The sequence below is a fragment of the Protobothrops mucrosquamatus genome, unplaced genomic scaffold (assembly GCF_001527695.2).
Source record: "Protobothrops mucrosquamatus isolate PMUCROS unplaced genomic scaffold, P.Mucros_1.0 scaffold_265, whole genome shotgun sequence".
Lineage (NCBI taxonomy): Eukaryota > Metazoa > Chordata > Lepidosauria > Squamata > Viperidae > Protobothrops > Protobothrops mucrosquamatus.
In genome coordinates, this window is record NW_015386341.1 from 145,605 (window position 1) to 171,836 (window position 26,232).

The 26,232-nt window shown below is 38.5% G+C and overlaps 2 protein-coding genes across 2 annotated transcripts in view; both read left to right on the forward strand.

Annotated features, from left to right (window-relative positions):
* The window catches only part of AHCTF1 (AT-hook containing transcription factor 1), a 47,743-nt gene extending 46,429 nt beyond the window's left edge, over positions 1-1,314 (forward strand). The window contains exon 36 of the mRNA XM_015831586.1: positions 255-1,314. Within this exon, the coding sequence (XP_015687072.1) occupies positions 255-459 (205 nt within the window). The 3' untranslated portion in view covers positions 460-1,314. The remainder of the gene's footprint in view (positions 1-254) is intronic.
* Positions 1,132-26,232, forward strand: part of LOC107302477 (kinesin-like protein KIF28P) — a 31,442-nt gene continuing 6,341 nt past the window's right edge. The window contains 17 exon segments of the mRNA XM_015831584.2: positions 1,132-1,162; positions 1,590-1,762; positions 3,211-3,402; positions 5,323-5,526; positions 6,609-6,644; positions 8,534-8,758; positions 9,374-9,528; positions 11,813-11,924; positions 14,091-14,158; positions 15,661-15,803; positions 17,039-17,160; positions 19,332-19,422; positions 20,310-20,364; positions 21,205-21,328; positions 23,303-23,447; positions 23,847-23,965; positions 25,615-25,722. Of these exon segments, the coding sequence (XP_015687070.2) occupies positions 1,132-1,162; positions 1,590-1,762; positions 3,211-3,402; positions 5,323-5,526; positions 6,609-6,644; positions 8,534-8,758; positions 9,374-9,528; positions 11,813-11,924; positions 14,091-14,158; positions 15,661-15,803; positions 17,039-17,160; positions 19,332-19,422; positions 20,310-20,364; positions 21,205-21,328; positions 23,303-23,447; positions 23,847-23,965; positions 25,615-25,722 (2,103 nt within the window).

Consider the following 26,232-nt stretch of genomic DNA (forward strand, 5'->3'; position numbering starts at 1 on the left):
GCTGCTAGAGATTTTTTTTCTTGGCTTTTCACTTTATTCTCAGGAGACTTCACTAATACCATAGATCAATATTCTTCCTATCCTGCTTCAAAAATAGTATATATGAAAACAAATATTTCAAAATTAGTGCGTATGAAAGATGTCACATTGATACATTTAATCTTTACTTGCTGCAATGTGAATTCTGATCCTAATTTTGTTACTGTTTTCAGATATAGTTAAATTAGCTTAAAAACTGCTCTCTTTTCTTACAGAATCTTAGGGAAAGACAGTAGTTGGTCACCCCCAGCAATGGAAATCAAGTTCATTTCACCCTTTGGCACCCCTGCAGATGAAGCCAAACGAAAGCAGGGAGATTCTGTGGACAAAACAGAAAAGGCTGTTCAAAAAACTGTGCGGAGGAAGGAGAAGAGACTGTCTAGCTACCCAAAGCCAGTTGTACGGAAGAAGATGCTATAACTGCTTTTAAAAATGTGCGATGTAAACCAGTGTTTGTAAAGTCATCACATTTGTTGGAATATTAAGGAAAAAAATCATCTAATTTGGAAGATAATTTATATAAATTATTGTAAATTTTCAGAGAACTACAAATCTTCAATAAGTAACTCCGTACGGAGTGTGATTTCTTCAGTCTGCAGTTTTCTATTTTATAATACACTTCGTACATTTATATAATATGTAAATAAATATTTTAGGAATGTTAAATAAAAATGTATACTTGATGATTATTGTCCACTACATTTTGGAAGAGAATAATATGGATGCAGAATGCAAATGACTCAAAGGGGATTTTAATTACGACTTTCCACTGTTGGTGCCTCTCTGATGGGAGGCCAGCATTCTTTTTTTTTAAAAAAGTTCGATCTTATAAATTTTTTTAAAATTAAAATTTCACACTTTTAGAATTTTTAGAAAATATGTTGACCTCATGGGAATTAATAGTAGGAGCTATCCACCCTAAATAAAACCTTATTCTCTTTATTCAACATGTATTTAATTGAAGAAGTCAGAATGTAAACAATTGTACTGAAGCTGTGCAATATTTTTTTGTATTTGTTTTAACTTGGGAAAGCTGCTCTTTGATTTAGAAAACAAAATCTCACCTCAAATGTTTTTTTTTTTCTTAACTCGATGCATCCGCAGAAGATTCTTAACATTCAAGGTATTTATATTGTCACAACTATTCAACAAGGGACAGCATTTCAGGGATTTCATCTACTTAAATTTAGTTCAAATTTGATATTTTGAGATGATGCATGTTTTATAGATTTTGTGGTTACTAGGGAAATGTTACCACAATTTTGCTAAAATAAAATTTGTCTGGAAATACTCTTCCGTAGTATTTGACCTATCATTGCAAAACAAAAAAGATGTAAAGAGGCTGAATCTAAATTATAGTTTAAGAAAAAAAGAATACATAAATAATTCAAATAAAATTTTTTACATAAGTTTGCCAAACATTCAGATGTATATTTGGAGACCAATACACAGTAGCAGTCAACCTAATCTAATCTAATGGAGCTTCTCTTAGAAATAATTTATCAGTCACCGTATACAGGTGACAAGTGAATATATCAATAATGTATTAGGTAGAAAAGAGCCTGGTTATTTGTGCTCCAGACCATTTTTAAAATTATTTTATCCAAGCAGTGTCCCAGATATAATTGATGCTTGCACGGTATGTTTTAATTCCTTGAAGAGTTTAAAGATGCCAAACTCGGACAGTGTGAAAGTGGCAGTACGTGTCAGACCTTTCAGCCAGGTTAGTTGTTCATTTTGTGCACTCTATTGTTTTTAAGTCATTGGGTTATTTGTGTTGGAGAGAAAAGAGATGAACAGGCAAAAACTTTGGTCTGATAACGGCATCAGCACTCGTAAATTAATATGTTAAATGGGGAGACAAAGCAAAACTTGGTCATGATGTGTATACTAATCAAGTTAACTAGATTATCCCTTGCTGGTGGTACTAGGCCTAGCTTCAATCACTTTTCAGGCATTTTTGCCCGAATCTATCAGTGTTTGATATAGTAAGTGATTCAATTAAATTTGCAAATGTGTTCTGCCTTGGGAATGTGTTAGACACTTGAGGCTGAGTACAATAGTCTAGTTTTAATTGCCCATTTATTCATAACAAAATTTTTAAAATAAATAAAGTAAAATAATGGATGGTATTTAATGAGACATTTAAAAAATGGGTTTTGACTACCTGTTCAGCTGGCAAACCCAGAAGTTCCATAGATAGCAAGGATTTCAAGTTTAGAGACTATTCCCATACATGTGAGGAGAGCACTAAAAGCATGTTTTACTGCTGTAGTTGTTCTTATTCTAAAAGCAATAGGAGATAATGCACCTATAGAAATTTCCATTTAAGATTTGGAAACATCCCATTTAACCAGGGACCTCTCTTAGTTTGTACTGGTTTTTACTATTGCATTTAAAGTTCTTAATAAAAAAATATATTTTAAAAAATTAATCAGCTTCTTACAAAATGCAAATATATGCTATAGTCTAAGCCAGGGGTGTCAAACTCAATTTCATTGAGGGCCGCATCAGCACTGAAGTTGGCCCTCAGGGGGCCGGGTGGGTGTGGCCAGAGTGGTGCGGCCTACTGGGTGGGTGTGGCCTACTGGGTGGGTATGGCCAGCTCTACATCATTCGCGTCAAGGGTGCCTGTGGGGGCCTGGGCAGGAGTGGGACAGATCTGAGGGTCTCTGGCAGAAGGGGCTGGGACCAGGGCAAGTGCCAAGGCATGGTCCACTGGAGGAGCCTCACTGTTCCTCTCAGGCCATGCGGGGGGAGGTTGGTGGTGCGGGCTACCCAGAGCCCTGGGCAGCAGAGGTCAAATGCCCAGCTTGGCCCTTGAGCACCCGTGGCACCAAGCCCAGCCCCACTTCCTCAAGGCTGCTGCTCAAGGTTCTCCTGGTTCCTCGCTGTTTCCAGACAGCCTTGTGGAGCTAAGACTGAATGTGTTTCAGCATAGATGGCCACCACAAAATTGTACATTGGCTCCCGGCTGGCCTGGGCCAGGGCCAAGGCAGAGGGGGCCATTCCCTCACTGTTTCCAAGATGGCTTCATGGGCCACATGAAACCACTTCGCGGGCCGCATCCGGTCCCCAGGCCTTGTGTTTGACATGTCTGGTCTAAGCTGAAAAAAGATCAAGTTAGCAATTTGAATTTTAATAGATTTAAACTGACTATAACTTCAACAGAGAGAGAAAGATGCAGGCAGCAGATGTGTGATTTCTATGAATTCCAGCACAACAAGCATACATGATCCTAAAAATCCAAGTCATGTAAAGTCCTTTACTTTTGACCTTGCATATTGGTCGCACAGTGGATTTTTAAAGGACAAAGATGGCAAACTTGTTTCATCTGGACTGAACAGCAGATACGCTGGGCAGGTAAAAAGTACTTTCTAATATCCATTGAGGAAAAAAATGTAAATATTTGTTCCACCATCAGTTGTGATGACAAAAATAGACTGCACAGACCAACCAGTGGGTAAGCCTGCCCAGTCCACATGCCCAGTCACAGCAAAATTTTAGTGCAAAGGGAAGTGATTGCAATCATTTTTATATTTCATGATTTAATCAAAAACCCTCCCTCTCTAACCATGAGAGGAAAATTTAAATTTAGTTCAACTCTCAAACTGGTTTAAGTATATTTTTCAGGTTGGGGGTGTGGAGGCAGGTGAATTTTGGTTCTTCACGGTTCCTACCATTTTCTTATCAGAGCTTCCTAAAGCTGAGTTTTCCCAACAACTACAGAAACTGAGAAACAGGGAAGTGTAGGATCCAACTTCAAATTTCTCATTTCCTAGATGAGTTCCTCCTTGGTTGACCGAAGAGGTAAACCAGCCAATTCTAGGAGGAATACAATAGGTGGGTATTAGATTGCAGTCTAATCTGAATAAAAATTAATATGAGTTTTCCAATTCAAGTCTTGTTAACGTTCTTTTCTTGGGCTGTCAGGTTTAACATGTTCAAAGTCCTCACTCCCTAGATAGCTGTGCAATTTAGACTTTAATATGGAAGTTTGAGGATAATTGAGATCCTTGGTACAACAAGACCAGCTGCCCTTATTCTCTCCTCTGCTTATCTGAAAAAATATGTGATGGGTGATGTGAACTTTGTATTTCGTTATATGTTTTTCATTCATCTTTTCCTTAGCCAGTGCTATCAATACTATCAGAGTTAAAGGGATGAGACAGCATCTTAATAATGGTTCTGGAGGCATTTTTAGAAAGCCACCCAAAGCCCTATGGCAGGGCTTTTCAACCTTTTCACCCATTGTGCCACTTTTAGGTTATGGAAATATCCGAGTACCACCAGTCTCCTAGCAAGGTGTCAAAAACGTGATGACCAAAAAAAAAAAAAAAAAAGGAAAAACGTGATAAAGTACAGGTAGTCCTCGACTTACAACAGTTCGCTTAGTGACTGTTCGAAGTTACAATGGCCCTGAAAAAAGTGCCCCCCAAGGCACAGCCAAGCAAGACACCTGCCTGCCTGCCCGGCGTCGCTCTTCCTCCTGTCCGAGGTTTTCATTGTTGTGAGCATTTCTGTTGAGGATTGGCAGCGGGGGTGGAGTGGGGGGTGTTTGGTTTTTATTCCCCCCCCATCTGCTGGGTGGTTGCAGCAGGTTTTGGTCACTTCACATGACCCTGGGACACTGTGACCGTCATAAATATGGATTGGTTGCCAAGCATCTGAATGTAAATGACAAGACCCTGGAGATGCTGCAACATTCCAGCTGATCAACGCTTCTTCTGGGCTCAGCAGAAGTACCAAGATCAGTGCCGAGCTCCAGCTAGAGCCTGGCGCTGATCCTGGCACTTCCACTGAGCCCTGACAGCTCCGAAGAAGTGCCGATCAGCTGGAAAGCGGCACTGATCCTGGCGCTTCTGCTGAGCCCTGACAGCCCTGCAGCTCCAGCCGTCTCTCGCTCAGGCTTTTGCGGTGCTGCCACCGGTTCAGCTCATTCCCCTCCCCCGCTACCACTTTTCTAGGATGGTTGCGTACCACCTGCCAGGTGCCAATGTAGCACAGGTGGTACCCGTACCACTGGTTGAAAAGCCCTGCCCTATGGCACCCAAAAGCTAATATCTGGGGGGGAGGTGCCCACATCTCCACTCTCAAGAAGTTACCTTTGTTTGGGCATGCTAGAATTTCCTTAACTGGATGTATTTTTCTTGAATGTCTGATCACACATTTGTAGGTATCACCAGATCAAGTTTTACCATTGGTTGTGATTACCCAATTAACATCACTATCATTTGTGCAGTTTAATTAAATCTGATAAAACTGAATGTTCTATCATTATAGAGGGACATTTTTCATGACCTTGGTGAGGGAATTCTGGACAATGCTTGGCAAGGTTACAATGCCACTCTTCTGGCTTATGGTCAGACCGGCTCAGGGAAGAGCTACTCAATGATAGGCCATGGTGCAAACAGAGGCATAATTCCAGTCATATGTGAAGAACTGTTTAAAACAATTCAAAATCAAGACACAAACAAACAATATCAGGTATGTTCAAAAGTTCAGGCATTGCAACTTAGTTGACCTATGAGCAGTTTACAAAAATGTTTACGTATATTGAGATACTGATTTATTTTTATCATAAATCGACGTGAAATCACAAGGTATTAAGAAATTGCACCACTAGAAGACCTGAAGGAATCGGTTGGGGACAAATTATCACAGGAAAAAACCTATATAATTGCTAATATTGATCACACATAATCAGAATAAGATATAAAAATGTAGTCAGAAATTACAAGATTTTTGAGGGACAAAGAACAAGTTTTCTTTATTGTGAAAATCGTATATATAAAAATATTTCAGATCATCCCATTACTTTCTATTGTATCAAAAAGGATCCATTTTTGACTTTCTAAGAAAAAGTGTCTTTCATTTGAAGAGGAAATTATGGGTAATTTGACTGCACCCTTTGCTATACAAGTATTTTTTTCAGATAGACATTCGTAATAAAAAATTAAAATCTATGTGGTGACAGCCTTTGGATGACTATAGTGTGTGTGTGTGTGTGTATAGATAATACACTGGAATGTTTTAAATCTTAAGTTTAAACAGCTACTTTCCAAGAAAGAGGGAACTCAGATAAAATACAACTGCAAGCTAGGTGTATACAATAATGCAGAACTCTATAGAACAGCGGTTCTCAACCTATGGGTCGTGACCCCATTTGGGGTCGATCGACCATTTCACGGGGGTCGCCAAGCAAGGCTGTCCGCCATTTTTTCCCCTTTTCTGGCGGGTGCCTTACCTCCCTTGAGCTGGGCCAGCTGGTGGTCGGCCTGCTCTGTCTCTGCCGCTTGCCAGCTACGCCTCGGCCAGCGCAGGGGGCAGAACCACGCATGTGCGGCGCTCCCGGGCAGGGAAAGTCCTCGACTTACGACCAGTTGGGTAGTCCTCGACTTACGACCCGTTTAGTCCTCGACTTACGACCGGTTGGGGGTCGCGGCATTAAAAAGGTTGAGAACCACTGCTATAGAATATACAGTTGCATATTTCTAACTCTAATTAAATACTTAATAATGGAACTAATAATTTATCTTGTGGTATCTTTTTCATTTTTCCCTTTATAGATTACATTTAGTATGCTGGAAATTTACAATGAACAGGTAATTATATTCAGATGACACTTAGCTTTTTTCCTTTTTCTTTTTGTGATATATTTTAATAGCTTCTTATGGGAAATAGCATTGGTAGACACTAAGAGTCTGAGTTTCCTGCAGAGGATCTTTATAACAATTCTGAAACAGGATTGATGCTTATACCAAAGTTACTAATCTCGAAACTCATCTCAGTCCTCAATGGCTAACCTGTCAATGCAACAGTTTTCACGGAAAAAAATATTCTGAAAATCTAGGTAATTCTGTAGCTGTTTGGAAATATTTTTTGTAAGAGCTAGTTAACATGGCCATTATAAAGTGGGGAAATGATTTTAAAAATTCCCTATCAAGCCCCTTCTTCCAGAATTCCTCAATAAAGGATAATCTCAATAGGTTGTTCCCAGTCAAAATGAACCTCCTGACACTCCTCCTTCTACCCAGCTAGACTGTCTTAGCATCAGTCTTAAGCCTTCTCAGGTTACGTGTGCTGCAGCTGCCAAAAAAGCCAACACAGTGCTGGGCTGCATTAACAGAGGGATAGAATCAAGATCACGTGAAGTGTTAATACCACTTTACAATGCCTTGGTAAGGCCACACTTGGAATACTGCATCCAGTTTTGGTCACCACGATGTAAAAAAGATGTTGAGACTCTAGAAAGAGTACAGAGAAGAGCAACAAANGGGGCTGCCACAAAGAAGAGGGAGTCAAGCTATTTTCCAAAGCGCCTGAAGGCAGGACAAGAAGCAACGGGTGGAAACTAATCAAGGAGAGAAGCAACCTAGAACTAAGGAGAAACTTCCTGACAGTTAGAACAATTAACCAGTGGAACAACCTGCCTCCAGAAGCGGTGAATGCGCCAACACTGGAAGTTTTTAAGAAAAGACTGGACAGCCATTTGTCCAAAATGGTATAGGGTTTCCTGCCTGAGCAGATATTTGGACTAGATGACCTCCAAGGTCCCTTCCAACATTATTATTATTATTATTATTATTATTATTATTATTATTATTATTATTATTATTATTATTATTATTATTATTATTATTCCCTTCAGATTGTAGAAAAATAAAAGGAAGGTACCCTTAACAACACAGAGCTGAGTAAGTCTTGTGCCAATCCTGAGACACTAGCATAGCTAAGTATATGGGCAATCTTCAATACAAGGAAAGTTTTATGAGAACTTCCCTTGCAAAACCAATGAACCCAACCCTACAGATTGTGAAAAGGAGTTGGGAAAGAGAAAACAGAGGAAACACAAAGGAAGGAAAGAAGCTCCCACAAAATTCCAACTTAATGCAGCAAGCATAATTAAAACTGGTTACTTACCAGCTTTCTGAATATGAATATGCTCATGCATTTCAACATATGTTCACTAGGAAAAATGTTTTTGGGAAATTTATACTTTCTTTCGCACAATCAAGAACAATGTTCCAACTTTCTTTCTTCAAGTGCTACTGTTTTAGAGTCCCTTATATGTAATTAAAACAATTATATGAATCAAACCAACTGAACCATTGCTACTGGTCATTTATTTTGCATGTTTAAAACAACATAAACATTAGAGAACCCTCACAATTAGATCTATATATCTTTAAGCTGTCTTAAAATTCCCATAGGGAGAATCAAAGAGGGTTGGAATTCCAATATATCTGAAAGATACCAGGTTGTGGATGCTGACTTGAACATTGCTGCACAGACATGTGCACCCAACAGAAGAAAATATATGGGCCTTATAACTACTGAAAATGTTAAGACATGTTTTACATTTCTCTGTAATTTCATTTAATCAACCCTGTTCTCTTACAAATACATTTTTAAATTTTAAGAATTCCCTTCTCTACTGAAATGGCAGCCTATCTTTTTCTCTTTTTAAAATAAACTTTATCTGCCCTTCCAGGTAATAGATTTGCTGTCTAAAACCAAAAAGTATGGTGGACTCAAAGTTAGAGAAGACCAGCAGCAAGGCTTCTATGTGGATAGTTTGAAACTGGTGCCTTGTGACAGTTATGCTCAAATTGAGAGACTCATGGAGCAAGGCACCAAAATAAGGACCACAGCTTCAACCAGCATGAATACTACCAGCAGCAGGTCCCATATGGTCATCACCATTCATTTTAAACAGGTATAGGAAAGCCACAGTTGCAGACAACAGCCAAATATGGCACACATACGCAACAAATTAGACCTGAATCTACTAGGTTGCTTACTGTGGAGTTTCCAATTCCAGATAATTGCAGCTATTTTGAGAAAATAGTTACCTGTTCTAAAAGTCCATGAAAAATGTATGTATTTTCAAAGACTGTTTTCTTAACCCATGGAAATTTGATCTGTAGTATAGGTTTGTGTATGTCTATGTTAAATTTGCAAGTGGTGGCCTGAATGGTGAGTTGAACTACATAAGCTGAATTCTAAACCCTAAATCCAAATTAATGACATACTATTATTACTATGTTCACATAATAATGGCTTGGTTCCCACAACATGTTGAACCACAAATTATCCAACCTTCATTGTAGTCCATTTAGTCTATTATATGAGCCCAGTCATTACTTTTTGTTGTAGATGTGTACAATTCTTATTTTCATTTATATTTAATCTTCTGTAATATCACCCTGTGGTATATTTTGATGAATATACTGCAACATCTCTTACAGTAATAACAATAAGAGAAGGCATTTATGAAATACCTGGTGATCTCTGCCTATTGATCTTCTTTTCTCAATATTATTCCCTGCAGATTTTTCTGAAAGATGAAATCACAAAACAGTCCATTATAAATCTAGTGGACTTGGCAGGGAGTGAAAGGCAAAAGTCCTCAGGATCAGAAGGCGATAGACTAAAAGAAGGAACACGTGTAAATCTGAGTTTAACCACCTTGGGGAATGTGATCAGGTACAAAACCTATGTAGTAAACTGACCTGTGAATTGGCCCTATTAATTGGTGCATTAACACTAATTCTTCCAATAAAGAGTATGCTGACAAAAACTCTGCTGCCTTGCCACTCTTTTCCTCTCACAATGCTGGTGACTGGTGATGTCCAGTTTTAAGGCAAAACTACATAAGGGCTGCAATCATTGGATTCCCCTGGCTGCATTTTTTGTTGCCAATCCAGAATCACCTGGTGCGGAAATCACTATCAGCCTGTGGTAGTATGGGCTCAGATTGCAGCTGGCACAGCCTTAGCCACTTTTTAAATTACCTAAATGATAAGTCACTTGCAGCATCATTCCTCTGTGCAACTTACCTATCACTCAGGCTATGGATCTAGTGTTCTTCTGAAAAAAAAACCTGCTTAAACATGTCTTGTATTCTTTTATACATGGGATGAGGGGGCAGGCTGAATCATGGGGAGTTTTCCTGCAAGCTCTTTTCTGGTTTCTTCCAAGATCCTGCCACCATATGTGCAATACGTCCCTAAATTATTTTGGAGACATGGAATTAATGATCTTCAAGAAAAGCACTAGACAGAAATAGCCTAAGTGACACATCAGAGAGGGTAGCACAGGGATGCAAGAGGCATTAGAATTTCCTTGCTTAAAACCTTGGTGTGACCTTTCACATGGGCTAAAAAGGTATCACAACTTTTGCAAATTTCTCACTAGCTTCCATGTATCCCAAATCAATAATTGCTGCAACGGAATAGTAGTGTTGGCAGTAAATGGCTACAGCCAACAACACCCAAGAGTACACACAATGCTATTCTGGAGTATATGCATTGAGAAGGCAAAATAGAACATTATTAAAAACAAATAGAAAAACTGACTATATGAAACTCTTTTTGGCAGAAGCAGCAGAAAACCTGCATTTGAGACAAAACCAGCAACAAAATGCTGGTAAAACCCAGTTCTACTTCTCAGTTTAAGTCAACAAAACATCACTTCTTTGTTTTAAAACTAGATTTAGTGCCCTTCAAAAGAGGAGCTTGTGTAATTCCACAGTGCCTTCCAAAGAACAGGTATAATACAGGCAAACAAATATTCAAAAGTCAGATATCTGGCTTCTTTGGCAGCCCAAGCCAAGGAGGGGAGTAGCCACAACCAGAGTGAAGAGACATGTCTATAGCAGCGAACGGGGATTGGGCACATCCCAGTCCCTGATCGTGTCTCACCAATTTTGTCAACAAGGCATTGCACATCATTCAGTCAGAGTTGTGTTGGGAGAAGAGGAAAAACTTTAAAATTGAATAAATATGCATTTAAGTTGCATCCATGGTGGGCTGGAGAGGTCTTAAAAGTGACATCATCAGTTTATCTCCTCTAAAAATGGTTAATATTTCCTGTGATTAATAGATGTGAGGATGAACCCCATGTCTTGAACATTATAACACAGAAGTATAACTTTACCTCTTAATTGATAATATAATAATATAATATTAATGTAAAAATACTAATCTGTGTTTTAAAAGTTCAGGTAGTCTTAAAAACTTCACTCCCTAGCCAGCAGGTTAGCATTACTTTAATCCTTATTTCACCAATACAATTCAAGAACATACTATTCCTGCAAGGTAACTTCTGCATTTTTTGCTCATTTCTTTTGAGTTACGTTATAACAATATTTTAAACTTACTATTAAAACTATTAATCTGAATATTTATTTACAGCCAAGCTTGTTAAGCTTTCCTGTACACCATCTGTTCTCACCTGCTTCTTTATATGAAGTCACCTTAGAAATATTATATTCCGTTTAGCTTTCGGTGTTTCTGTCGCCTAGCTTCAGTGGAGGGCCAGGAGTGGAGGGAGACCAGACACTGTCCTCTCCCATCCATAATCCTTCTGCTGCTGCTGCTTTTTCTATTTGTTGAAAAAAAAATTCTAAAGTTAGGTTATCCAACATTGGCAACTTTAAGATTTGTAGATTTCAACTCCCAGAATTCCATGCTGGCTGGGGAATTCTGGGAGTTGATATCCACAAGACTTAAAATTGCCAAGGTTGGACACCCCTGCTCTAAAGGGTAAGCTTAAATCGGAGTACAATATTTTTCAATCAGATAATGCCTCACTACTCATATGCCCAGCAAATGTCAATGGGTATTGTACAAAAACACTTGGTCTGGCCTATGCCCCCTTGAATGCTGTGAGGCATGCTTCTGAATAAAAAGGCTGAGGATTGATCTTCAATTGTTTTTGGTTTTTTTTTACAAAAAACTCTGATTACGTTTTTTCATTTTCCTTTTAGTGCTCTGGCGGAAGCAGCCATGGGAAAAAAAGTGTTGCACATCCCATACAGAGATTCAGTTCTTACCAAACTTTTGCAATCTGCATTGGGAGGAAACAGTAGAACTATAATGGTAATATATTATTCCACATTCTCTGTCCTGTGGGTGTTGAACATGTGTGTGTGTGGAGTGGGGACATCTCCTTTCTTCCCACCTCAAACCATGTTTGTTTCCTGCTGACTCCATGACAGCATCCACACAGTTTTAGTTAGCAACACTGTAGAAATGGCTTGAGTTGCTGCCTTTGGGAATTTTGTTGTTTTACTTCCCAGCCATGCCATTTCCTGCTACCTGTAGTAGTAGCCAGGGTTGGCTATTAGTTTTTCAAACTCAGCTGCCTCATATACATTATTTTATTGTTCCAACACTCTACTCACTAAAGTAGCTCATTAAAACATAATATCAGACATGAAAACATAAAATATGGGGTATAACTAACCAGAAGGAAGATGACCCTGAATTTACAATTTCTCCCATCTCCATATATACATGCACACATTCATATATACAACATTTCTATACACTGCCCAGCTTCCTTCTGTCAGTTAGGATTGCAAAACCCTATTGAAATAATAGTGAAAGTTGATTTTTCCCTCACAGTAAAGTATTATTTTTCTGTATATCACCTTCATTACTTTTACAAATAACATATCCACTGCATCTTCCTCCTATTTTCCCCACACCATGATTGATATACTGTAACAAGCACCTCTGTATGCTTGCATGTGTTTAGAATTAATTTGATAGCCACCGCCCAAAGGCCACACAAGGCAGAACCAGGTCAAAAACTTCCATTAATATGTAATAGTTGACATTTATTAATTTAGTGATTACTGATTAAAAGTAATTGCCTGTAAAATAAGGCACCACTTGTAAAATTATTTCCCCCACCACTGTACGAAAGCCCAAACCATTATCTAATGCCCAAGTTTACAAAGGCAAGAAAAAAGGGAGCTGCTTGTTCTCTGAAAGCATAATGGTACGAGATAGTGGCAACACACAAGAACGAATATACACAATGGTCTCACACAAAAAGCAATATACAGCTGCAAAGCATTCTGTTTGGACTGCCCCTTCTACAATTCGTTTATGCTTTTCTCGGAAGTAGCAATATAAGCACATGCATCTGGAAACAAAACCAAGGCTATAAAACGTTTAACAGAATAAAATGCCAGAACTCCTGGAGGAGTCAACAAGGACCTCAAGCCAATCCTACCTTATTTTAATTTTTCACTGGCTTCTTAGGACTTTCTTGGGAGACTGATTGCCAATCATCAACATGCATAAACAAATGCACTCTTACTCTGCAGTAACTCCCATTGATTCCAATGCCTCCGATGCTCACATAATTGTTAGGCTGGGGTGGCTCTTTTAAACCAGTTTACTCTTGCTATGCTGTGGTGTGCATATGATTCTTGAAATACTGAACTGCTAAACAAATCAGTAGAGACTTTTGCGTTGGGTTACAAATACAGTGAAATACTGTTCCAATGAAATGCATGTCTGCTTACTTTAGAGAAGTCCCATTAGTTCAGTGATTCTTACTCCCAGATAGCTATGGGAAAATCAATCAGCATGCTGGCCTCTGTCTCTTCTCCTTCTTCTCCACGTGTTGAGGATGAAGCTCTCTAGCCAGGGAGATTTTCCACCAAGTGCAGCTCCTGATTGTGTGTGTGGACTCATTTGGGTGGAAAGACTCTGTGGTTAGAAGAGGCTCTCTATTAGCTTACAGAGCAGGGCTCCTTTTGAAGCTCCTCCCCCCCCCCCCCTCAGTTTTAGCCACTTTGCATTAGGATAGTGCAAAGCAAGTGTACGTTTGTTTGCTTTCAAATCATATGAGCTACTGTAAATGAATGTCTACCTCACTTCAAAGCTCTGCAAAAAATAAAAAACTAACTGTGCTGTGATCTGGGTTCTTGCAGTTCCAAGGTTGAATTAGAGCTTGGGGACAATGAAAAGTGCTAAAGTCACAAAATATTAAGTTTGCTTAGAAAGTTTGCTTGCCTTTTTTTTTATTTACATAAAATGTTTGCTATTAAAGATTTTGGCTTCTGTTTCCATAGTGGTCCAATATTTCAATCTGTGTCTTTTCCACAAATACAGATTGGGTAACATTTCTCCGGGGGTAACCATGACACCGCCAGTTAGCAATTTCTATTCTGTGGGTAACATAACAATAACAAATAAAATATGTGCCGTAAAAATGTATTCGCATTTAATATATTTACATATTTCTAGATTGCAGCAATCAGTCCAGCAGACATCTGCTATGATGAGACACTGTCAACTTTGCGGTATGCTGAAAGGTAGACTGATTTCGCATTCTGTAAAATGAAGAGTTGGATTAGAATCAGTTTGAGACAAGGAATTAACTATTGATAAAGTGTTATTTGACAGTTAGTTTAGTGTAGTAGTTAAGGCAGGGGTCTTCAAACTCGGCCCTTTTATGACTCATGGACTTCAACTCCCAGAATTCCTCAGCCAGATGCCTGGCTGAGGAATTCTGGGAGTTGAAGTCCATGAGTCATAAAAGGGCCAAGTTTGAAGACCCCTGAGTTAAGGCATCAGGTTAAAAACTGAGAGACCATGCGTTCTACCCCAGGGGTCTCCAACCTTGGCAATTTTAAGACTTGTGGACTTAAACTCCCAGAATTCTTCAGCCAGCAAAGCTGGCTGAGGAATTCTGAGAGTTGAAGTCCACAAGTCTTAAAGTTGCCAAGGTTGAGGACCTCTGTTCTAGTCCCACCTTAGACACAAAGTCACACTCTCTCAGCCCTAGGAAGGAGGCAATGACAAACCATTTCTGTAAAATATTGCCAAGAAAACTACAGGGACTTGTCAAGGCAATCTCTGAGAATTGGACATGATTGAAAAGAAAAAGAAAACACCCTGTTACTTATGCCACATGCCATTTTGCAGAGAATCTGCTCTACTGTTGTCACTCAAAAGATTTACTTCTGAGTTAGGAATTACCCATTTTTAATTTACTTCATTATACCAAGCCAGATTATTTCTAATAACACAAAATGTATGATTGCCAAATTAAAGATGTGAAAAGGAAAAAAAGAGAAGCACGATAGACAAAATAGATTGATATATTTTCTCAGGAATCTGAAGATTTGGACGTACCTGTTCATCGTAACTGTGAAAAATGCCCCCAAATCAGTGGTGGGATTCAGCCAGTTCGCACCACTTCAGCAGAACCGGTAGCTAATTTTTTGTTGCCCAGGCCCAGAATGGACTTCCGGAAGCGGCATGCACACAGAGAACCGGTTGTTCACATATTTGAATCCTACCACTGCCCCAAATATTTTAATTTTGAAAACTTTGTAGACTTTTCTGCTGTCTTCCCCCTTTGCCCTTTTGCATCCTCCCCCCAGTAATCTACATCATCCTGAGTAGGATCAGAGCAAGGAGTTCTCTCCACAAAGTTTCCTCTTGTCCCATGTGAGATGAGACAATCAATTGCCATGGAATTTTGTATTGAAGTGTTTGCAAAAGACACACTTAAGATGAGCGCAAGTTTGATGGTCAACTTATGTAGGCCAGTTTGTCATAATGCAGCAACTTCAACCAGCCTTCCTCAACCTTTCAAAATCTTTGGAAGATCTTTTGACACAGGAATTGGTTGTGATGCCTGCTCTGCAAAAATCTAGTAGTTTTGGTCCCTCTTTGTTGGCATATAGCAGTTATCCAGATTTTTGTAGATCAGATTTGAAAGCCCAATATTTACTTGGATTCTTTACTTCTTCAAGTCAGTACAGTAATTTGTACTTTTTTCTGTTTTGTTTCATCTACATTCTACAAGAACGAAAAAAATAAAGAACCAAGCTGTGATAAATTCAGGAACAACAGCAAAACTGATAAATGATCTCAAGATGGAAAATTGTAATTTGTTGTCCAGATTGTCCAGCCTTGGGAATGACAGAAAAACAGTAGTGGATGAAACAAGTATGTATTTCGCAGCAAAAAATACCGTAATTACTGGATTCCAAACACTTTCCTGAGTTTCCTGTTTCTGGAAGGTTTCACACAATGGAGTTGCCCTAAATTCAATACTGCCTGGTGCAGACATAAAAGTATTTTTGCTTGAACTTTTCTTTCCATGATCATTTTTCTAACTTGAGCCCTGCCCTATCTGTCCTACACACATGCTATTGATCTCTCAGAATCCTCTGAAGCAGCTTATTAGAGAGAAAACTAGCATGGGAAAGGTACGCATTCTATAATAATCCTAATACTGATCAGATCCACATCTTCAGGAGATGGGCATTATTGGCCAATACTCCCATCCTCATACTCAGCAAAGATATTCGTGGTCATCGCTGACATCTGAGCAATTCAGGGGTCTAGTTCTTGCATGTGATCAGGGCTTGGATTATGTTTCCCATTCAAAAACGCTCTTTAATAAGATGCTTCAGAGGACTCTTTGTGATTTAATAGCATGTGTGTAGGACAGGCAAAAAGTACTCTGTGTAGCTCCTTTTTGAAGAGCATTCAGAACTATAATAAAAATAGCTGTAGTGACTTTGGTTTGTTTCCTAAGTATAAACCATGTCTAATGGTATCCTTCAAAGCTCCCAATGATTTGTAACTGGGATACACAACTTATTTCAGGCCAAGGGCCTTACTTCATCAAAATATTGTGGATGAGTAGGGTTAACACCATATCTCAATTAGACTACATTTTGTTTGCACGTGCATTTAATTAAAGTAGAATGAATATGATATACTATCATATTGTATATTATATATTCATGTGTTTGATAGCTCTGCTTAAAAATTAAACTTGGGAACAATCTGTAGAGATCTCTGGAACTGACACCCCTACTTTGGAGATCATATGCCTGGGAACTTGGGTGATACCCTTTCAGAGTAGGAAAATGTAGGAAAAGCTTCTTTCTCTTGCAATCTTAAGTTAATTTTTGGAGGCACCTTTATAAATCCCAACAATTCCTTCAGGGGCACATGGATATAATTCCTGTCTGGAAAGATTGCATCAATATTTAAATACGTTTGATTTAATTGCTGAATATATAGGAATCAGAAATTTCTGTGAATTTCAGATCTGAAGTGTTACAATAGCTTCAGTGATATCTAATGGAATTAGTAAGCTGAGGGAGGATGTTAATTCAATTATTCTGCTTTCATTTTGTATCCTTATTTGGCTTTTTTGGCTTTTGCAGAAGAGCTTCGTTCCCTGCTGGCAGAAAATGAACTACGGATTCAGGCTATTCAAGCAACTTGGGAATATCGGCTGGAAGAAGCCCGGAAAGAATGGGAACAGCAATATGCAGCAATCACTCAGGTCATGGCTTTGCAATTGCAGGAAGCTTGTCACATTTGACTGGAGCCTCAGCTCCCTCCAGTGGCTTCTCACTATGGTTACTACTATTAGAACAAAATTCAACTGGCCACTTTAGTTGGATCAGTAAGGCAACGTTTATGTTTATAAAACAATTGTCAGGCTCCAAGGTAGATCAGACTAGGATTCCAATGTCATGCAGATCAATACTACTTTTATTGTAAGGCTATAGTAACAGAATCTTGCAACACTGAATGGTCTTTCCCCCTCTCTCCCTTTATCTTTGTGAGACTCTAGGGAGAAATCTGAGATGTTTCCTTAGGTTACATTCCTGACCTGGATTCAGATCTCATGTATCCGATTGCTGTCTTGGTAGCAGTTCTTCTTCCTGCCCCTCTCTAGGTGCTCTACAGCACAGGTGTCAAACTTGCTGTGTCACGTGACGTGCCGCGATGTATCGTGACTTTTTTTACATTGCCAGAACTGGGGTGGGTGCAGCCTTCGCATGATGCAACCGGCCCATGGGCCGGCAGTTTGACACCCCTGCTCTACAGCAATACCCATACATTCAGTGTGGTATTAAGCCTGTATCTGGATGGCCTTGTCAGAGGAATAACTTGGGGTTCCAACTTGAACTGGGGCTGTGCAAGAATAAATAAAAATGAAATCCAGATAGCTGTGAGGAAAGAAGAAATATTTATTCCTAAAAGCAAAACAGCTTGCCTTTAGGGGCAGGCTGCTGAGAAATGGGGTACAGCAGCAGATTTTTATAGGGGGAGCTTGTCCGAGAAGAAGTGTCTATGTGCTGATTCTAGGGTGACACTTGAGGTGTGTGTGTGTGTGTGTAAGTATGTTTATTTTTATGAATATGAAGTTCCTCTGGGAGACCTATTTTAATTAACTCTCTTGTGTTTTGCAGACCTTATCCTTTGATATGTGGATTAGATCTGGGTAACTTATTTGGGGGTTTAAAGCAGTTTGCTAATTTTAGTGGATTACCTTAGTTTCTGCTTGACTGTCAATTATCAATGGAGACACTGATTCTCAGACCATTGTGGATTCTAGATTGTGGATTTTAGAGAAGATGGAAACAATATAAAGAATAAAATATATTTGGATATAAAACTTCTCACAGCCTCTTCAAGAAAACATCTTCAGTAGTTCCAGTCAGCACTTGCTCATAATTTCCGTCTTATTTCAATGAAAGAGAGAACTCTTGGGGAAGGGAAGACAGGAGTGTGAGTTTTCTGAACATGTCAGATCTTTACAGCTGCTAGAGCTTTTTCAATAGGCCTGAACAAAACTGCTTCCAATGAGATTCAATTATATTCCTCCAGAAATTTCCACAGCATCTAGTGAGCAGGCTAAACTATTCCATGTTTAGCAGCTTGGATTCTTCATGCCAAAAGTGCATAACCTCAATCTCTAGGACACAAATGACCTCTGGAAGCTTTGAATTGCCCTTTTGCCCCCCCCCAAAAGCCCCTTTCTGAGTATTACTTCTGAGTGGTATTTTTAAAATTTGACAAAAGAGAAATACTATCTGTATTTTATTAATTTAATTTTAAATGACAGGAAGTAATAAAATCTAAGTTATATTTTGCTGTGACCTCCCAGAATTTGTATAGTCCTCACTCAGCCCAGACGTCCATCTCTGGACTGAGCTGTAGAATTGTACTAGTGTGTTGAGAAAAGGCGTAAGAAGAAAGTACTACAAATGAAGACACTGGCCTGGGAGCAGAGGAAATAATGCTGCAAAAAAAATCAATCCTCATAGATGTTAATATATCTTTAATAGCTGTGAATATATCTCTGGTCATTATATATGTGAGGAGTTTTCAGAATATAAAAACCAACATTCATACTACTAATACTTAAATCTTGAGAAATCTCCCTGCAACAGGAACAATAAAGATTCTTGCTTCATGGAGTTTCAGATTTGAAGTATAAATGCCAATTGGATTTGGTTTTGTTGTCATACCAGATTTTTAAATCAGAAAGATGGTTTGAGAGGAACATTCAGTGGCGCTATTATTTACAATAGCCCTCTCTTTCAGAATCTCTTGGGAAAAGAGCAAGTATATTTATTACTTAAAAGGAATATGTCATGTGGTTCTTGGGTGTTTTTTGAGGAAGAATATCTGCAGAAATAAGGTTTATTTGATTCTCAGCAGGAGAGACAGATGATGGAAACTTTTCCATATCTTGTGAATATCAATGAAGACCCTCAGCTTTCAGGAGTTCTGAAGTATTTCATTCAAAATGGTACTATTTTGTTTAACTGCAGCATTTCCTTTTGTATTACTAAATACCAGATGTGTAAACAATGCCATTCAAAGAAATGTAACACTCTTTTTTAAGGAATGTTGTACGCGTATCTTAAAGAAATTTTAAAATCTTCTATTCTAATAGTATATTTCACAAATAGAATTTTTTCAATTTTATCCCCAAAATTGATAATTACTAACTACTTTTTGTAAATTGTCTCTTTAATTAGTATTAATGGGAAAATACAGATTAAAAAAACCTGGTGTGATTCAGAAGTTTGCAGACTTTGGACTGAGAATTATTTATTGTGCTCTTACATACATGAAGAAACATTAGCACTGGAGTATTCTGTTTTTGTTTTTTATCTTCAATTATCCCCAGCTTGTATTATTCTTGGTGGTATTTCTGTGATGTTCTCTGCACCGAGCAGTCTTTTTAATCCTGCCAACTATAAGGAATTGCTTGTTTGTTTGACAATGAGGACTCCTATTCTGAATGATTGAGAGATAATTGCTTTAAGCTTCTTCTGTATCATTCATCACTGCTTTTAAGTGAAATTATTTGATCAGATTCACTAGATCCCCATCCATTGATAAATTCATAGACTGCGTGACAAGCTGGGGAATAGGTCACATCCATATGTTGGTTCCAAACTAGCATACATAAATCATAGATGGATACGGCTTAGGGTAACCTTCTGGTGCACTTTATATATGAATAAATTGCAACTCTCAGAACTACAAACAGCAAAATATTAGCCATTCTGGCTCGGCAGTCTAGGAAATGCAGTTCCAATGCATCTGGAAAGAGCCCATTTGAAATAGACTGATCTAGATCAATATTCAGTGTGGCACAAATATACAAGACAAACATTTTCCTTTTAGGGTCTTCTGATGTTGGCCAATCTCCATCAAATGCAATCATCCTCAGAGGCTTGGGGTGCGTATAAGAAAAATTCAGTCTTCACTATCAGAGGGCGTGCATAAACCTGGTGGGGATATAATTTGGTTTTCTCTATTTTTGTGCAATGATTATTCGGGTATAAAAGTGCTCTAAGAGGCTTATTAAATAAGCGCTCTAAGAGGCTTATTCGGGTATAAAGGTGCTCTAAGAGGCTTATTAATACCTTTTTCTCCCTGTCTCACAGCTGTGATATTCCAGGCATCTCTCTGTCTGGCTTAATGTGTAAGAAGTTCTTTCTTAGTTAAGAAATGGACACTCTCTAAGACAAATTATATGTAACATATAATTTGTCTTAGAGTGTCCATTCCTTTCTTTTGGATCATAACAAACTGAGTCTCCAGACCCCTGGATCATCAGGGCCCTTTCTTTCTCAGTGTCTTTCAACTACAATTCATGTACAATTCTTGCCCATTTGGAGGAATCATACAACCATTGTAACATAAGCTTGATATATTTACAAGAAAATTAAAAACGTTAAAACATTTCCTCCCAGATATAGTGCTGAACATTTTGAAACATTGCTGTTATCTTTTCCAGCCCTTACCTTTTCAAAAATCTTAAGGTTGACTAAATAAGAAGCTGCCATAGGAATAGGTGGCTTGTGTGATGTGAAAGGGTTGGTAGAGACTGAAATAGGAATGTGTGATATGCAAAGTAAGGATATTGTCACTGAACTTTAACATCCTCCCTTCATTTTTTCCTCCTCATTCCCAGTGATGTTTTCCATGTACCATATATGGTTGTGTTACTAACCGTCCTTTTATAGCTTGAAACCTTTGACTTATGGTATGAATTGCTTGCCTTGCTCTTTTCCAGCATATTGGATAAGCACGCAACATTCACATACACCGATCACAAAGTTACTATATCTCCTTGGGATAAATGTAAGGTCATTGTGAATGGAGTACCCATTGTGGTGAAAACTAAACTACAGCATTTGGTGAGTTTTATGTTGATTTGTTATTTCTCCCATGTCGTGATGTGTCTCCTACCTTAGAACACTATTGCTGCAAAATACAAACCAGATGGCTCTTCAAACTCATCTCTGCTACAGCTTCAGAGCAAACTGGATTTTCAAAGTGAGGCTTAGAATCATTTGAGAAGAACTCAGTCTCATTAAACGAGAGTAGATGCAAGTACTGTGACCACCAAGGTGAATATAGTGCAGCTCTTGTTGAACATTATGGCCTAATAAGTGTTTTGGCAACTTCTTCGGTTTTGCATTTTTTATATAGACAATTGTTCTGACCCAATTCCCCGAACACAATGCACCAATAAATTTCCAACGTTCCTTTTATTCAGGAACGCCAGCAATTTCACACAGTCGACTGTTAAAGTCTTTAGTTGCCTCCAAACAACGGAGCTCACTCCCTTTTCCCTGCAGGGGTTTCCCAACACCCAGAGTTAATCTCAGTTAATCTCACCACACTTGCAGCAAGAATCCTAAGCTGGCTCTATTTCAACATAAGATACACCCACACACTCAGAAGGCGTTCGGACTCCCAGTGCCACAGGATCCGAGGAAAACTCCAGCAAGTTTCCAAACAAGAATCAGGAGTTCCAAATAGAAGTGCCTGACTGGCAGGGAGACGAATAGTTGTCTGCCACACCTATTCGTCTCCGTCCCTGCCTTTTATCCACAGCTGAGGGTGGGGCTCTGTTAGTAACGGTGACTCTTCCGCCCCGAAGACCAGCCCATAGCCTCTCACTAGTGTCTCCTCAGCCTCCGCCACACCCGCACATCAATCACTGGACCCATGTGATCCTCCTCTCCTGAATCACTTGCTTCAAGGCATGGAGGTCTCAGCCTTTCCATCTGGGGGCTGGTGGATGGCCCCAACTCCACCTCTGTCCCTGGCTGTGACAGCTCCATTCCTTCGTCCCCATTGGAGCTTTCAGCTGGCCCTGACTCCTGTGCTTCTGCGGAATCTTCCAGAGGCCGATAGGCCACAACAGGCAATATAAATTACCCGATTTATCAAAGTCTTGGCAAATACCAGAGGTCATCAACTGAATTCACAACTTATATAATCTAAAGCACAAGAGAATATTATACTTTGGAGAGAAAATTATTACTTTGGCTCTTGTATAAGCATCAAAGGGAAAGTCGATTGGATTCATACATGCTGTAAATTCTTTAACTATATTTTATTGACTAAGACACAATTTGGGTTCAAAAAGCAGGGTAAGCAGACAAACAAACCACACAATGGCAATACTAAAGGACCCAGTATCTCATTTCAGTGAAAAAAGTTTGCCCAAGTAATGAGGAAATTAGACTACATTTGAAAAAGGCATTTTTCTTTTAGACTCTTCCTTTTGAATGTAAATCTTGTCTTCAGAAGCATTTTTAAAGTCTTCCAGATCAAATCCATTTCAGCAGAAATTGGACAGCACATTTACTCGCTGATTTGTTAGTCTCACACTCCACTTTCCTCAAGGACATCCAAGAAGTAATCTGTGGTTCTTTCTCTCTTCTCTGCTGTTTTATTTTCACATCAATTCTGAAAGTAGACAGAAAAATAGCAAAATGATTTCAGGGTAGATTGGGGATTTGAATCTTTTATTTTGGATGTACTGAACACTTAATATAGTAGTTGAGACATTTGAAAGAGTTCTTCTCACTTAACAGCTCAGTCCTTTTATGTGTTTTTTATTTCTTCTTTGGCAATGTATGAATTTTTATTTTGGGGTTTTATTTTTATTTTTCTGTTGCTCTGTCATTATTTTCAAAGCAAAAAAAGAATAAATAAATTCAAAAACAACAGTTCAGTCCCTTTTAAATAACAAGTCCCTCACCCTTTTCCTGCCTCCAAAGCAATAATATTCAGTTACTAGTTTTGGTCTTTGATAAGCTTATAACTATAACGAAATAGAAATCCTTTCAGCATGCATAGTGTATACAATCCCTCAGGACCGGCTAATTTTGGGATCAAACAGTGCATACCTCTACATTGGCCCTCCAATCAACCGCACCAGCGAGGATCTGAGCAGATATGATTATGATTTCATTCAATCAGAGCTGGCAGCTGCCAAAGGCTTCAGTGTAGACAAACTTGGTAAGCATCTTACTGTAATCATTCTCCTTTCAAGGTTTGCAATTCTTTCATTGTAAACTTGTTTGAAAATCTGCTCAGTGAGCGTGGATTGAAGGGATTCCATGTCTTAATAAGAGTCAGAGAGACTAATAGACCCATCCCTCTATTCCAAGCCTCACTTTGTAAAGTATAGAACTGGGACATGAACCTGAAGTTGACTGGCACCATCAAAAATCTTAAAGTAATTCTGTGCTTAGGTCACTGTCTCATCAACAAATGGATGTTTGCACAATACGATAGTCAATGTAAGCTAGCAAAAGTTGAAATCCTACATTTGTTCGAATAAGTTATTAATTTCTCCCCAAAATAAATAAATGCAGGCAACTTTATTTGTTTAGTCTTGGGCTGTTTTTCTGAAAGGTGCTGCAAACAGGAAGGATGGCAAGCCAGACCCCAGTGTCCTTGCTGCATTCCATGATTATATAAAGTTGATGCCATTGGTTGCTGAAGCAAATCAGATGAGTATAGAGTTGAAGAAGGTATGGCTTGAATGCATGTTTTCTCTTTATTATATATTAGATTACTGGGAGTTGCGGCCCAGCATTTATTGAAGGTATCTCATTATGTAAGGGAAAAATGGGTTAGAGCTAATCTATAAATGTTAATTGATTTAAAATTGACTGACTATAAAAAAGATTTATTATTGGGGGAACAGTTCTGAGAAACTAAGTCACTACAAGATTGAAATCTTGTGCATGGATTGGTCTCATGTCTGTGGAACAGTGGCACAATCTATTCTTGGCAGAGTTGCACGTGCTTGGGAAGAACGTGAGAACATGAGTAGCTTGAGGGTACGTCTTGATTCGGTTATGTAATCTATTTTTGTATTGTCGTTCAATAAATAAGAACAAATAATGTTTCTTTCAAAGAACAGGATACTGTTGTGACTACTTATGCTCTCAAGTAAATAAAGTTGCAGAATAATTAAAGGGAACCTAACACTGGAAACCTCTTGAAAAGGAAGGAAAAGCATTTAGAAATATGTAGACACACGAATATACAAGAATCTCCATGAGCTCCTTCAGGGCCTTTGGCAAGTTTATCTTGGATGTCTAAGAACTTCCAACCCACCAGGATAGGAATACACCCTTCCCTTCAGTCATTTCACATTGCATTTCATGGCCAGTGTGTCCTAAGCTACTGGTCTGCCTCCCTCTTCTCAAGTAGCCTTGAACAGCAAACTATGTTTTTTGCTTTCTTTTTCACTGGGGACCTTTCATATCTTGTGTCTTGTCTTTTTTGCAAGCTCCCTGGAGAAACAGTGAAAGTATAGGCTTTTTTATCAAATCAAATCAATATTGGTCTTCCTTCCTTCCTTCCTTCCTTCCTTCCTTCCTTCCTTCCTTCCTTCCTTCCTTCCTTCCTTCCCTTATTCAGCTGAAACTGATGAGAGCTCCACTAATTTCATCTTACAATCCAAGTAACAGGATGAATAGTAAACTCTACTGTTTTCATTGCTCTTTTTTTAAAATGGGCTCACCTGTGGATATAGTAGGCAAAGAGTCGTAAAGAAAGAGAAGTATCAAGAGAGGGGGCTCATACAAAAGGCATTCAGTAAAAACCACATGTCCTCAAAGACCCACCCGTGGAAATGAACGATATTGGTGCTTGTATTTCCAGCATGAATGGGTGGGATAAAGATGCAAGAGAGTTCCCTAATCAGGCCTGTGACAAAGGTAGACTAGGCTATCTAGCCAAAGTGGAGAAATGAACATTCTTATTACAGTTTCATTTTCAGGCAGTTTCCAATAAGAATCATGGGCCATGATGTAAGAAAAAATCCTTGGTAATAGTCTGAGAAGAATTTCTTAAACTTTGAAAATGGGATTCTAAAAAAAAAAGAAAAGAAAAGAAAAGAAAGAAAATTGTACAATCAAAAGAAAGCAACTTTTAGAAAAGCTGTGCATCTTAGTGTGTCTGTAAGATTGCTGCTTATTATTTTATATGAAGAATTACTTGAACTGATCCTTCTAAACAAGATGGATATATTTAGTTGATACTACAGTACCTTGCTTACACTCCCAAACCTGTATTTGCCTGTTCCTAATCAGTTTGCTTTTGGTGGCTTTCCACATTTATGCCAAAGTGCTACTCAACAAAAATATTGTATTGAGCTTTTCTTTAACAGGACCTAAAGTTAGAACTGAAAGTGAAAAATCTAGCATCCTCAGACTCCAGAGGTTATGACCTGCAAAAAGAGATCATAATTAAAGTAGTACACAAAGTTACTAACCAGGTACGAACCTACTGCATTATTGCAAAAGTTTCTTCTGAATGTTCTTTTCCCATCTAAAGGCCTTTATGGTGCTGTGATTGGTCTCATTTTGAGTGGGGTTGTCTCTGATGTTGAAGCTCCAATTTAGCTGTTCAAATATAAAGACATATTTAATAGTATTGGATTTTATTGGTATTCTTGGACAAGGATATATGCTGCTTCTATCTTCTTTCTTCTCTCCGGTTTTTATTTATTTATTAAAACATATGTGTCAAGAGATATATCCATAGGAAAAAAATATTTCAAATATATAACTATAACTATCCAATTAGCCATTAAAAGAAAAAAGAGAAATTAAAATTCATTGGACAAAATTTCAAATCCTACCTCTCTTAATTCAAATAAAACTGAACTGTGATGGTCATCCTTCTTTCTCAGAAAAAAAGGCCAAAGACATCTAGGGACTGTTCACTTGAAAGGCAAATTATTTATCTGTTAATCCTTGCTTATTTTTATTAACCAAAGCAAAAA